General features: G+C 37.1%; 1 protein-coding gene across 1 annotated transcript in view; it reads right to left on the bottom strand.

Annotated features, from left to right (window-relative positions):
- LOC126188270 (glutamate receptor 1-like) overlaps nucleotides 1-14,299 on the bottom strand; it is a 1,232,223-nt gene that overhangs the window by 29,940 nt on the left and 1,187,984 nt on the right. The window contains exon 16 of the mRNA XM_049929849.1: nucleotides 3,636-3,744. Coding sequence (XP_049785806.1) covers nucleotides 3,636-3,744 — 109 coding nt within the window. The remainder of the gene's footprint in view (nucleotides 1-3,635; nucleotides 3,745-14,299) is intronic.

Below are 14,299 nucleotides of genomic sequence, written 5' to 3'. Positions count from 1 at the left end.
TAGATGAATAGCTTAGCTTAAGTAGCGAACACCACGCTTCATCGTGGCATGTAATTTCTTTCTCAATGTCTTTCAAGTGATCGTTACTACTGGGGTTCGGCCTAAATCCATATATGTACATTTTTAGGCGCAGCGGCCGATTATTTGGTTCACAGAGACTTATCAAAGAAGTATAAGTCTTTTATGGCTCATTAGTCTTATGCAAACCATTTTCTCCAGTATTCTTGCCTTAGTTTATCTCCAGTCTTTAATTTTACAACATTGATTTTTATCCGTAATAGGGTTTCTAGAGTCACTGTCTTCCGTAGCAGTTGTTGAACTTTTTATTTTCAGTACAGTTAAGGCGGAAAAACGAATGTCGTGAGGTTGATTCTGGTTGCTTCTTTCAGGAATAGTTTTCCACCGTGAAATCCATTCATTAGAAAGCGCCCTCCACATCATTTAGCTTCACGTGAGTTAAAAGTCACTGGCAAAGTGCAAAGACACTCTAAGCACTGGTTTCTTCTGCTAGAAATGCCACAATTTTTTGCTCTGTAGCGCAAGCATATCTACACTCCACACTTTGTAAGCAGTAGCTGTTTGAGGGATCGCTAGAACAGTCCTCATCGCTTCGACCTTAGCCGACCTTCATTGTTCTGCTGGTTCTAATTCGACGACTTTGTCAAGTGTTTCATGTCGATGGCGTTTCTACGCTGCATCCTACAAGAATTTGAGTTTAGAATATTACGTGCTCGAGTTTTTTAGCGTAATATTACACTAATATATTAATTTTTCCAGATTTTAGATGTGCTTTTTGTGTGACCAAGGCGTATCCGTAGTTCAGAGCGAACGACTCTGTTCCACGTTTAAGGATCAATACAGGTCTTTCATGAAATCATCGGTGAATACAAGTCATCGTTCATTTACTATCACATTTATATAATGTTACTACGGGGTTAGAAGTTATATGGCGTTCTTTTTGTTTTAATTTTGACTATTTCTGGTTATTGTATACTAGGTGCGGTCCTGGAGGATTTCTGTAATTTCATTGCTGAGCTACAGTGTTTTTATTCTTGAGCAATAATCAACCATTATTCCAATTACTGTTTAATTATTTCTCATGTTGAAACAATTTATAACTTATCACGCTTTGTTGGTCAGCGTCCTATGTCGTAATCACATGAACATACTTAACTGAATCCTTTTTGCCTTCACTGCAATCGTTGTTTACAGAAGCAGCTAAAGGTAGGTTACACTTATTTCTGTGCACGCGTATTACAACAAGAATAAGATAGATCAGATCTGCAGATCACTTCAAGACATGTTCTAATCCTGATTATGTTGAGAATGGCTATTGTGATTAATGCTTCTTTTGAATAAGTGGAAGTTTATATAACGTGGAATCTTTATCTCCACTACACACGTGCTGCTTATAAGAGAGGATGTTGACTGTTTCGCATCGCGTTAGTAAGCATTGAATACATCGGCCTTAATTTTGCATGGCCTAAGATAATGTTCAAGATGCCATATGTTAACCGTTGCGCAATGTAAGTCTTCCCTATCAGTGAATATCTCACAAAAAGACGTCAGATCGTGCTATTATTCACATATGAGTCACAATCTACTTTACTAGGGGAATATTTTCACGGTATTGATACTGAGGTCATCCCAGTTATGCACTCAGGTTAAATTTAAGAATGAGTAGGAGGCTCTCACACTCAAGGTCAAAAGAGTGTACTAAATTTCTACCTGCTCGCCTTTCTTGGCAGTTGGCAAATTGAGACTGATTCGTTATTTTCTGTTACTGCAGCTCGTGAAAATAGCGCAAATCCTATCAGTACCTGGTTTCCAAACCGTCTGATTTACTTATTACTTGGAGAAACACAGGCAATGAAATATATTGGGAAAAAGTTAAACGAAGATAGATTTCCGATTCACACGAAAAGCACAATAAAAGACCTGAAAAAATGAATGGTGATTAGGGTTTAACGACTCATCGAACTGGTTCTTGGCGACGAAGGACAGGTTTGGACTGGAAAAGTATGGAGGGGGAATCATAACCATCTTTTCAGAGTAACCAGCCTTAAGCGATTTAGAGAAACGCCGGAATCCTAAATATGGCCGGTGTGATGGGATTTGAACCACGGACCTCCCGAATATGTGTCTACTGTAACACACCATTCGGTAACAGGCTCAAGAAAACGAGTGGTCTTCTGTCCTAAATTGGATTACAACATATGGGCAACTCTGGGTGAACATGAAAGTAACCTATTAAAGCACAGTCGTGTTTTGTTAATGTGTGGTGGAGACCGGCTATTAAAATACGAAATGTTCTATATCGGAGAATTTAGAGACGTCAAGTAAGATGCTATAAGACTGAGTGGCGAGGTTTGTTTCCAACACCAGGGACTACTCTCAAAAAGGGAATATGCATTTCGTATGAACTTCACCTACCTTTCATTGTGTGTGTGAGAGAGAGAGAGAGAGAGAGAGAGAGAGAGAGAGCGATAGAGAGAACAATTAAAGAAAACGAATATTAAAAGTGGATCTCAATGTCTTAAATAAACAGAAATTACAGCCAGTTGTACAAGATGCAAGTTGTGTTTACTTCAAGCATATATACAGAAAATTGCTATCGGGTTGCTCTCAAACGTACAAATTTCCACGTCTTTCGATTGTTTTGTTTAGCGTGAAAGTGTTTACTTGCTTAATGCGCGAGTCCATTTGTAATTAAAACATAATTCTGCAGAAGTAATATCTGTTACGAAATATGAATTTCGCATTCCGTACGCGCCGAATAACGTTGGTGCCTTTGTGAATTTAACGCCAACGAGCAGCCTCTGTAATTAAACAAGGTAACAATTTTCTCAAAAATCTTCGTATATCCAGTGGGAATTATCGTCGTTAATGGCTATGACGTCGATGGAGTTACAAATAACGAAATGTCGGCCTAACGAGGGCCTTAGAGTGAGATAAAAGGTTAAATGCACGTATTCTGATATTAAGTTCGTGAACGATTTGTTTAATTAAATACCTACCTCTGAATACAAAGAAATATCCTGTACAATTAGAAAGTCAGGAGGCTAACAGTATAGAACAAAACAATTATTGTCCTTCTCTTCCCCTACGCTTACTTCGTTGTTGGCGTTATCTGTGTACTCCTATATTACCGAATGGGAAAACTTTGCTGTATTGAATCTGCGTGAAATCAAAACTCTGCTACAGGGAGAATATAAATTATTTTGATTGCATCGGTCAGACTTACAATGATATACTCTCTATGTTGCAGAAATAAAATTAGTAGCCTTTTGAAAATAATTCTTCTGAAACATGACGGGTTTATTATGCGAACTGTATTCTGCAGTAACGCCGCTTTACATATATAGAAACAGTTTTAATATTATCGTAGTTGCATTATCCAAAATAATAGTGCCTACTAAAATATTAGATTTCATGTTAGAAAGCAGTATGGAATCGAAGTACAAGAAATATGAAAGACATACGTAACTGTAATGGTGTATATTAAGTAAACGTAGTAATATAGTCTAGATAATTCATTTATATCAACTAGTGGAAATCAAAGTTGAAATTTTCTTCGACGTACAAATTGTATAAAAATGTACTGGAAAAGTGCCGAAAGCGTAAACTATAAATACCTGTTTGTCGCCATGCTTGCATTCAGTACGGTCATACCACCAGCGGTTCTTCAGTTTTGTCAGCTCCCCATTCTCTATTAGCGACAATACCGCCAAATTAATCTCATCCCTGTAAAGCAGCAGTTTGGAACTCATTTATACATTGTGCTACTGTCCATCACAATATGAGATTCTATTAACTTATTATTGCCATAATTTTGTGTTTGCAGGAATATTTTTGAATTTAACTAAGCAATATGTTAACAAATAAAACCATTTCTAATAACGCTTTCTTTAAATAAAATACAATGGCGCATCAAAACATCAACTTATCTTGAAGACGTCAACCAAGTTATGTAGTACGCATAGGGACAAATATTTAGTGTATTTCTTATAACATTTAAATCTATCAATACATAGCAAAAGTACACATTTCATACATATTTATGTCGCTTACTAGCGGCATTCGAGAACTTTTGAAATGACGAAAATTTTGATATGATGCTTCGTTTATTTGCAGTAAATGTGTCACGAAAAGAAAGTTTTTGTTATATATGGAAGTCAAAATTTCTGGAGTATCTCAGGTTGGATCACCAGACATTTTCAAGAGAAGTCAATTAAAGAGTGCTGTGACAGTTTATCCTTTCAAATGTAACTTATCCTCCTTGCCCTATACATCAAGAAGACCATAAATACTCGTATTTTAAAATGCAGCAAATCATTCGGGGCAGGTTTCATACTTCTCTGATGTATCTCACGCACAAAACCTTCGTGACCTTCCACGTATACGGTTCAGGTTTTGAGCCGCTGCGAAATGTCGTTCCGTTCATCGCGCAGGAGCTTTCATTAAGTGCGAACTTGCAACATCACCGAAGAGTTCACACGTCCAGTTTATATCTTCTTACGATGTCATGTTCGCAGATGAATAACTGTGCGTTTCAGTATAAGAATTACGATATTAACTGATGTTCTAGTAAAACTGAATGCACCACAAAAAAAGTCATTCTTTCAGAAGTAGCCACAGCTACATATTTTAGAAAATGTAATAATTATTGATCACCTTACATCGCAAAAAATACTGTCGTTTATATCAGCCTGTGACATATTTATTTGTAGGACACTGTAAAGCGTTACCTGACGTCAACCCTAAAATTGCTTTGAACACCACTCCCAACCACAATGCAGCTCGGTATTTTTCACGATAACAAACACTGCTAGAAGCGTAAGAAGTAAAGATTGACATATAAAAATTCTAAGACTGACTGACGATCGAACTTGAGGAAAAATTGTTAATGCACCTCACTTAGAGTGTTTTTGATGCTGATCGTGTTGGAGTATCGTCCACATGATAAGACGTAGCTTTCCTCTCATCCAGGTCCAAAAACTGACAATTCGCTTGCATAACTATGTATGTGCTGTAGTTCCCACCTAACTCGATTTATCGCTATCAGATTTATTTAGAGCTTCTTTTCCAAAGACGGACCCGTTTTGTGACTAAGTCTCATCAGATCGGCCTCATGTTTGTGAGCAGGAACCTGAAATGAATATTGTTCTAAATTCTGCTCGAATCTGCGTCTGAGTATTCGGTCTTGCGACATCGTGCAAAAAGCGCTGATATAGTGGACTATTGGCTGTTTCGCGATTTTAGGATCAATGTAACTATGATCTAAATAATAAAGTTAATGAAACTACAAAGAGTTCTTCCATAAGGCAGCCGGAACTGTACATGGCCATTTTCACAAAATGAAGAAAAATGCAACAGTTATTGAATCAATATTATTTTATTGTAAACTACATGACTACTGAAAACAAGTCTTCCTATTGTGACAATTAATATAATTAGTCACTGATAGGTTTACTGCAAAGACAATGACAAATGTAAACAATATGTCTATGCATTGTGAAAATAAATACAAGTAGATGCTGATCGGTCAGCGTCTAGGATTATCGGAGGCCGGAAACCCATAGGGCGACGTATAGATCTACCTTTCTGTTATGATTCCTTTGTTGTTGCTATGAAATCTCTGACTGTTTCAGATCTAGATCTACAGCTAAATCTACATCTGTACTCTGCAAACCATCGTGAGGTCAATGGCAGAGAGTACGTCCCACCGTACCCGTTATTAGGGTTTCTTCCTGTTCCATTCACGTAAGGAGCGCGGGAAGAATGCTAGTTTGAATGCCTCTGTGAGTGCACTAATTATTCTAATCTTATCTTCACGATCCCTATGTGAGCGATACGTTGGGGGTAGTGCTATATTCCTAGATTAATCATTTAAGGCCGGTTCCTGAATCACTTTTCTACAGGCTTTCTGGGAATAATTAACGTGTACCATCAAGAGCCTTCCAGTTCATTTCCTTCAGTATCTTTGTGACGCTCTCCCACGGAAGAAACCTGCGACTATTCGTGCTGCCCTTCTCTGTATAAGTTCGATATCACCTGTTAGTCTTGTCTGGTACGGGACCCACACACTTGAGCAACATTCTAAAGTCGGTCGGGCTAGTGATCTGTAAGCAATCTCCTTTAGAGTGACTGCACTTCCCCAGTATTCTACCAATAAACCGAAGTCTACCACTGCTTTATCTACAAATGTACCTGGGTGACCTTTTCATTTCATATCCCTATAAAGTGCTACACCTAGGTATTTATATGCGCTGGCCGATTACAGCAGGACTTATTGATATTATAGTTATAGGATACTACGTGTTTTTGTTTTGTGAAGTGCAAAATTTTAGAATTCTGAACGACCAATAGTTTAGAGGCGGTAGTTTTCTGCATCAGTAGTCAAGATCTGGAGCAAGTATTTATCACATAAAACATTTTGTTTTGGAGCTTAAACTCCTGGCAGGGCCACCCAAGTCTCTTTGGCAGGGATCAGAAACAGCGTGAGGAAAAGGCAAACATCAAAGGGAGACGACTCCAACAGAAAAAACACTGTACTGCAATGCCTAAGGTAGCAGCCTCACCGCCTAGTTGCCCTGGATGCAAACAGGTATCCTGTAACGCGGGAATTACAGTGTTACTCAGAATCTCCAGAAAAAGGCACGCTGGACTCATAGATTTTAGACGACATAGGCATAAACCTGCAACAAACGACTTGATATGGCTATATTCAATATTCGCAGTTTCAGTGATTAGGAAGTAGAACACTGAAATGAATTTCAAAAATATAAACTGACTTAGCCATCTTAACAGGAACCAGAAAGAAATCAAGAGGTTCTACAACAATAAATATGATCTACAGTGAAGTCTCTTGAAACGTAAGGGTCTGTGCTAGAGCAGCTGTTCTGTGAAAGAAAACTTTAATCAACAACTTTACTTCATCATCAGTGAACGGATAATTCAGGTCAGAATAAAGATACCAAGGGGCTCCTTACCGGTAATGGAGTATATACCCCACAAAAGGGAAATATGATGACAATGTAGAAATTTACTACATTTTGCAAAGAACCCTATACAACATAAACAAAAATGATAATCTGATAATAGCAGGAGAATTAGATGCAAGGGTAGGTGAGATCCCAGGGTCAAATGTTATTGCTTCTGAACGGAAAAACACGAAAAGATATAGACCAAACGCGTTCTTGTTAATTAATGAGTTAACGATAACAAACACATTCTTCAGGCGTAAACACATGCACAAACACACATGGTCAGCTAGAGGCTCTGCCACAGTTATAAACTACGTGTCAGATAATAACAAGGCATCTAATGCAAAAAACAAGAGTATTCACATGTCCAGATGTGTCTTAAGACCAAATACGAGTAAAATTACTTAAAAGATGGAAGGCAGCTTTGAAATCTACCTGATAGTTGGGTCCTTCACTTCCTCACAATATTTTTTATCTTTTATGAATTGTAATAACTATTCTGTTACTACATTCGAGATCTTGCTATAGCATGTTCCAATATACATCGATACCGACACTTTCGCACATTCTTTGGTAAGTTACTGTATCAGTGTTGTCTTTCGTGAGCCAGTTGGTTCTCAGTCAACGTTCGTTAGCGGTTTTTCTAAACCATGTGGCTTTCCTGTTCGAGGGATGTTCGCGCCATTACGTTATAGTATTTTGGAGTGCTACATGTAGTCCAATTGTCCAATTGGAGAACTATTTGCTGGTCTGATGAGTTCAATTTCGCACAATACCATCAATCATGATACAGCAGTGATAGCTCAAATGAACAGGAACTGTGTTTTGCTAAATATGATATATATACATCAGAATATGACTGAAATATTGCGAAAATCGAAACTGCTATTGATGTGCAATATTCACAGAATGAATAGGTAGTCATGGGCTTGTATTGTTAGCTAATAAACAGATTGCAATAATAATTAGGAAGTGTAATTTTATGCAAACGTACTTTATTTACATGGTACAATGCGTATTGACGTTAACAGGATCAAAGCAGGATAAATTAGAACGTCAGTGGTGTTTATTGAAGGATTCTAGTGCTAGTAGTTTACGAGGTATCGAATTTTGAAAAGTTTCCACAGCAGCACTTGTTTGTTGCATTCAACCTGCGAAGTTAATAGGTTCGATGTTTTTATGTTTTCTTACAGAGAGCTTGTTCGTTCATTCAGTGCACTGCGACTTCCTAGTCAGCATGTCACAGTCCAAGCATTAGCTGAGATGCTCATGGTGTGTGGAGAGTGTAGAAAGAAGGCCGTTCGTTCTCGTACAGCATATTCGGCAAGATGTCCCAGTACACGTCAACCATCTCGGCAGTTATTTATCAACCTCTTCAACCAGTTACGTGAAAGTCGTAGTGTAATACCTAGACAACGTAACAGAAGGAAACAACTGACAACAGAAGAGGGGCAAATGAATGTTCTTGCTGCTGTTGCAGCTGATCCGATCGTTAGCTCACGAGCAATTAGCATGAGTCAGGCAAGGGTGCTACACATTTTCCATCGACATAGGTTCCATCCCTATTACATTTACCTCCACCGACAGCTCAATGCAAACGTATTATAAGAATCGCGTTAAATTCTGTATATGGGCATTAAGACAGGATACCCCGGATGCATTATTGCATTATGTACCTTGTTTAGTGATTAAGCCACGTTTACCACTTATGACCGGGTAAACCACGGAAACATATCCTACTGGTTCGTTGACAATCCCCGTTGGCTTGGTTAGGTGGAACGTCTGTGTCCGTGTAACGTAAACGTGTGGTGTGAGATAGTGAACCATCAGCTCATTGGTCCGTTATTTATAGACGGAACACTGAATGCGCACAAGTAACGTAGCCTCCTGAAAGACCATCTTCCATGCTAGAAGACATACCTCAACAGACTGGGAGGAACCTGAGGTACCAAGATAGTGACTGTCCAGCCCATAGTGCACGAACTGCTTCAGCATGGCTTCACGAATTGTTTCCAAATCGTTGGATTCGACACAGAGGACCTGTACCTTGGCCGGCCAGTTCCCCTGATTTGAAGCCTGTAGAAGTATACTGTGGGGAAAGCCAAAAGACGCTATCTACAAGGACATACCACTGACACTTGATAATATGCAGATACGTACGTATAACTGCAGCCTTCATCTTCGCTGAAATGTGCAGCAGTCGTTTCATGACAGACTGGAAGTGTGTATTACCACCGCCGTTGGTCATTTAGAACACAACCTGTGATGGTGAATTGTTCCGTTACTGGTCACAATTCGCGTAACTAATGTAAGCACTTCTTTTCTTTTTTTTTTTTTTAATGTGTGTCACTATAGGTATTGTACTCAAACAAGCGTGTTTGTGGGAACCTCTCAATAATAGATATCTCGTAAAGACTGGCACTAGAATCCTGCAACAAATAGCGCTGACATTCTAAATTATCCTACTTTTAGTTTGATAGTGTCAATACACACTGTTACATTTAAAAAATTGTATGTTTGCTCAAAAAATACACTTTATAAGTATTATTACAATCTGTTTATTGGCCAACACTGGGAGCTCCTGACTACCGAACCATTCTGTGAAAACTCCACTTCAATAGCACATTCCATTTCCGCAATATTAGGGCACAAGTTTTATGTGGAATAGACGTGAATATGGGAACTACAGTGGTGCATATTATAAATTGTATGGTAGTGTTTTAACAATACGACCATCAGCAATCGCTGAAACTTATCATATGCCCAGTACGCTTTCTGCTAAGGGAGAACATCTCTGGCCTCTATCTTCACTATGGCACAACTAACATAAAAACACCGTGAATTCAGTTTATCAACTTTTCTTGCCTTCATTTTCTACGTAAAGGTTTTTGGAAATAACTAAGTAAGCTATGGGAAACTTTTAGAAACAGAGGGAGCCCATCTCATAAGAGGTGTACAGCGTTCTTACATCAGTATCAAAATACAGAGAAAAATAGCGGTCAGCAGACATAATATAGCTAAAATAAGCCAAGGAGTTAAACTCGAATTTCCCCTTAAACACACTCTTTTTAATATATACGTATCAGCGATGACACCAAAACTTGGCTACTGACATTGAAACATTTTAAAATTAATGATGTAGTCCTCAGCTCACTTCATTTTGCTGAGGACCAAGTAATTCTTAGCCAGAATGAAAATGACCTACAAGAACCTGTTTTCTTTTTTTTCTTTCTTTTTTTAAAAATTTAAGTGATATGTCCTGCGAATGCAATCTAAAGATCTCCATTACGAAGACGAAATCCACTGAATTTTTAAAACACCAGTCCATGTGAATTAAGATAAAAATTGATATGCAGATCATAGAGTAAGTTAATACATTTAAATATTTTGGGTGCGATAATGCATATGGAGCAAATAATGAAATACAAAATACGTTTCATCTATTCAACTATTTCCTCAGAAATATAAGCATAACGGTGGGAAAGAAATTTACAAAAACTACTGAAGTTCTCCAAGGTTTAAAATGTATCTGCAGTGCCCTAAGTTTTTAAAACTGGTCGCTAAATTACAGGGATAAACAGAGAAAAGAAGTATGTTAACGAACTTCCTTAGACACATGGCTGGATATTGTTTGATGAAATAAAAAAGTGACGACATTCGTACTGAACTGAATACGCAAAACTTAATTCACACAATAAAACAATATTAATTAAGATGGAAGGAATACATAAACCGAATTCCAGATGCAAAAATCACTAAACCAAAAAATAACTTAAACCAAGAGGCAAAAGATCTTTAGAAAGACCAATGAAAATACAGCTTGACCAGTTTTGAAGACGGAACGTACCAAATGTCCAACCTATGATGTATTTGATGATAACATTATTTTGCTAGTAGACAGTTGTCGGTTTACATTGACCAAGGAAATGTTATTACGCTGGTGTGTGTCGAGTGTGCTTTCAGACTTCCATACCCTTTGCCCAATCAGTATTTTACGTAATCGAGTGTGCCTGGCATATGTCCACCAACTCACATTTTTGGCGACATTCCTCCTATAACATGCACCATACAGAAAATTTAGAGATTTTTGTTCCGGTGTTCTTCCCGTTACCCTCTGATTTACTAATAACTTTGTTCCATTTTATGATCCTGGGTGAATTACGTTAATGCTTGAGGGTATTTTTGCTCTGTCGTTGTAACTACCAAAATGCGTGATTTTTTCACAAGACGCGTTTCGCTTTATTGAGGTAAAGCATCATGAGTGCTGTGTAATTAAGTTATATACATTTTGATTTAGATAGAAAAACACTTCGTTAAGAGCAGGTTTATTTGTACTTGCGGTGATTTTGGATCTGATTTCTCGCTTACATCGGGAAATGCCGTCTGCTAGCACATCGTTGTTTTTCTGTGTTAGACCCTGATAATTTTGGTCTAATTTTTAGATGTTCTGCAGTACTATGCATTTCTTATGTTTTTGACAACACAGTTTTATGCACCCCACTGTATTCTGTTTGTTTTTGTACTTCAAGTATGTATTGTTGTTTGTGTTTTGTAGTGTTGCTAACATATCTTTTCCACTACTTCGTCTTTCACCTACAACATTCTTTTTATTTTTTAATTAGATTATTGTATGTGTGTAATTCTGTTTAATTATGTCTGTGTATTTATGTACTGTGTAAGAGTAATGAAGGAATAGCAATGAGCATACCTAAGTATATAGCAGTGTGATGGAGTGTGAGTTATAAGAGAAGGTGAGGAGCGAGAAGTGAAATGAAACTTTGACTGGGGGGGTGGGGTGGGGAGGAGATTATGTGAGAGTGGGAGGGGGTGAAGGATGGGAAATACTCTTTTCTTTTTCATGTAATTTTGTCAATTATTCTATATAGAGTCTGGTTTCCAGTATTTATCAGGACTTTGAGCAGCTGTTTATTTTGTGTTAGTGCTGTTTGTGTGTGGAAATTTTCATGGAAAGAAGAAGGTGTCTGTCTTTACTGAATTTTTTGAAATTCACATCATTTTCAATGTTGTTTGATCTATGGTGTTCTTCTTATAGATGATCCGAAAATGTTGACTGATTTGTACAATATTTAAATGCTCTGATGTGTTCCTTATATCTTGCGTCGATTGCCCTGCCAATCATTCCAATGCATATCTTCTAACAATCACTGCAACTGAGCTGATAGATACCACATTGTTGGTATCTGTCTGGTTCTGATTTTAGTTTTGGGGTGTGCTTTCCTATGGAATTGTTTGTTCTTTTTAGCAATTTTTATGCCTTCTTTTTTGAACAGGCTACCTATTTTATGAGTAAATTTGTTGTGATAGGTCATTGTATGCCTTTTTTTGTTGTAGTGCAAGTTGCACGAAGTAATGTGGTTTGGTTAGTTTTTCTCATCTGTTATCTCTTTAATTTTTTTTGTTTAATTTATTTACCATTCTTTCTTTGTGTCCATTTTAATGCTATTTGTTTTATAACAGCTAATTGTTTCTGGTAATTAAAAGTGTTTAGGGGGATCTTGTTCAGCCTGTTTCAAATGTATCTGATTGCTGCTTGTTTGTGGTTCTATGGAGGGTCTGAAGTTGCATTTAAGATAGTGTCTCTTGTTGTGGGTTTTCTTTCTCTGTATATGTCAAATGTATGTTTATTATTGCCTTTTCTTTTGGTTTTGTCTAAGAAGTTGAGTCTGTTTTCTTGTTCTATTGTGAATTTTATATTTTTGTGTAGTTACTGTATTCTGTTTCTATGTTAATCTACGATGCATATTATGTCATCCATGTATTTGTACCAGTAGATGACGTTGTTGCTTTTCTTTGTTATTATGTCTTGAAATATCAATTTTTCTATGTGATTCATGAAACTGTTGTCTAATATTCCTGAAATAGGTGAATCCTTGGGTAAACTTTCTTCTTGTATATAGTATTCTTGATTGAATTCAAATTAATTTTCTCATGTTATTAACTGTAATAATTTTATGGTTTCGTCTGAGCGTTCATGAGGTAGCTGGTTGTGTGTTTTAAGTTTTTCTTCAATTACTTTTTGGTTTCATTAACAAGAATGCAACTGTAGATACTTTCTACGCCAAAGGAGATCAATGTTGCTGTGTCAGGGATTTTAGTGTCTGTTTTATGTTCTACCAGTTGAGACATATTTCTGATTGTTCTATCATTTTCTAGTTTATGATACTGGGTGAGCGTGACTACATTACTTTTGCTAGTAGGTATGTAGGAGATGCTCTAAAATTTAATATAGTACAGACTGGATAACTTTCTTTGTGGACCTTTGGTTGACATCTCATGTTGGGGGCTACATTTTTGAGCATGCTTTTAAAAAGTTTTTGAAATCTGTTAGTTGGGCTTTGATTTTACCTTTTTATGATGTTGTTGCTGATGAATTCTTCTGTTTTTTAATGTATTCTTTCGTTTTCATTAGGGCAACACTATTATCTATGTCAAATGTTGCTATAATAACATTTGCTGCTTGCAGGTTTTTCTTTAGATTTTTAAGCTGTTTAATCACAATTAATTTTGAATTTTTTGTTTTTTTTCAATCTATGTAGCTATGTTTTTAATTTCTTCTTTTATTAACTCCATAGTTAGCCATGTTTTTACACTACTGTTTTCATTTCTTTCTTCTGTAGTGGGAAAATATTCAGATTCTATAACAAGATCTTGTATCTGTTGTCCATTTGCTGGGACTCAACATTGTGTTTTAGACCTTCCATACCAAAACACATCCCAAAACTTGAATCAAACCAGTCAGATACCAACAATGTGGTATCTATCAGCTCAGTTGCAGAGATTGTGAGAAGGTATACATTGGAATGACTGCCAGGACATTCGACACAAGATATAACGAACACATCAAAGCGTTTAAATACTGTACAAATCATTCAACATTTTAGGATCATCTAAAAGAAGAAGAGCATAGACCAAGCAATATTGAAAAAAATATAAAATTATAAAAATCAGTAATGATGGACACCTCCCCCCCTTTTCAAAACATTTCCGGATACAAAAACCATTAGCACAAAATAAACAGTTACTTAATGACCAGATAAATATTGGAAACCAGACTCTGTATAGAATAACTGAAAAAATTAAATCGAAAAGAAAAGAGCGTTTCCCATCCTTCACCCCGTCCCACTCTCCCACAACACGTCCCCCCGCCCCACTTCCCACTCACAGTTTCATTTCACTTCTCGTTCCTCACCTTCTCCTCTCACTCACACTCCATCACACTGCTATATACTTACGTCCACACATTATGGTTCCACATTACCTTAAAAAAATCCCTAACTTTTATTCCATCTCTG

Source organism: Schistocerca cancellata, chromosome 5, assembly GCF_023864275.1.
Source record: "Schistocerca cancellata isolate TAMUIC-IGC-003103 chromosome 5, iqSchCanc2.1, whole genome shotgun sequence".
NCBI lineage: Eukaryota > Metazoa > Arthropoda > Insecta > Orthoptera > Acrididae > Schistocerca > Schistocerca cancellata.
This window is presented reverse-complemented; position numbering and strand designations above follow the sequence as displayed.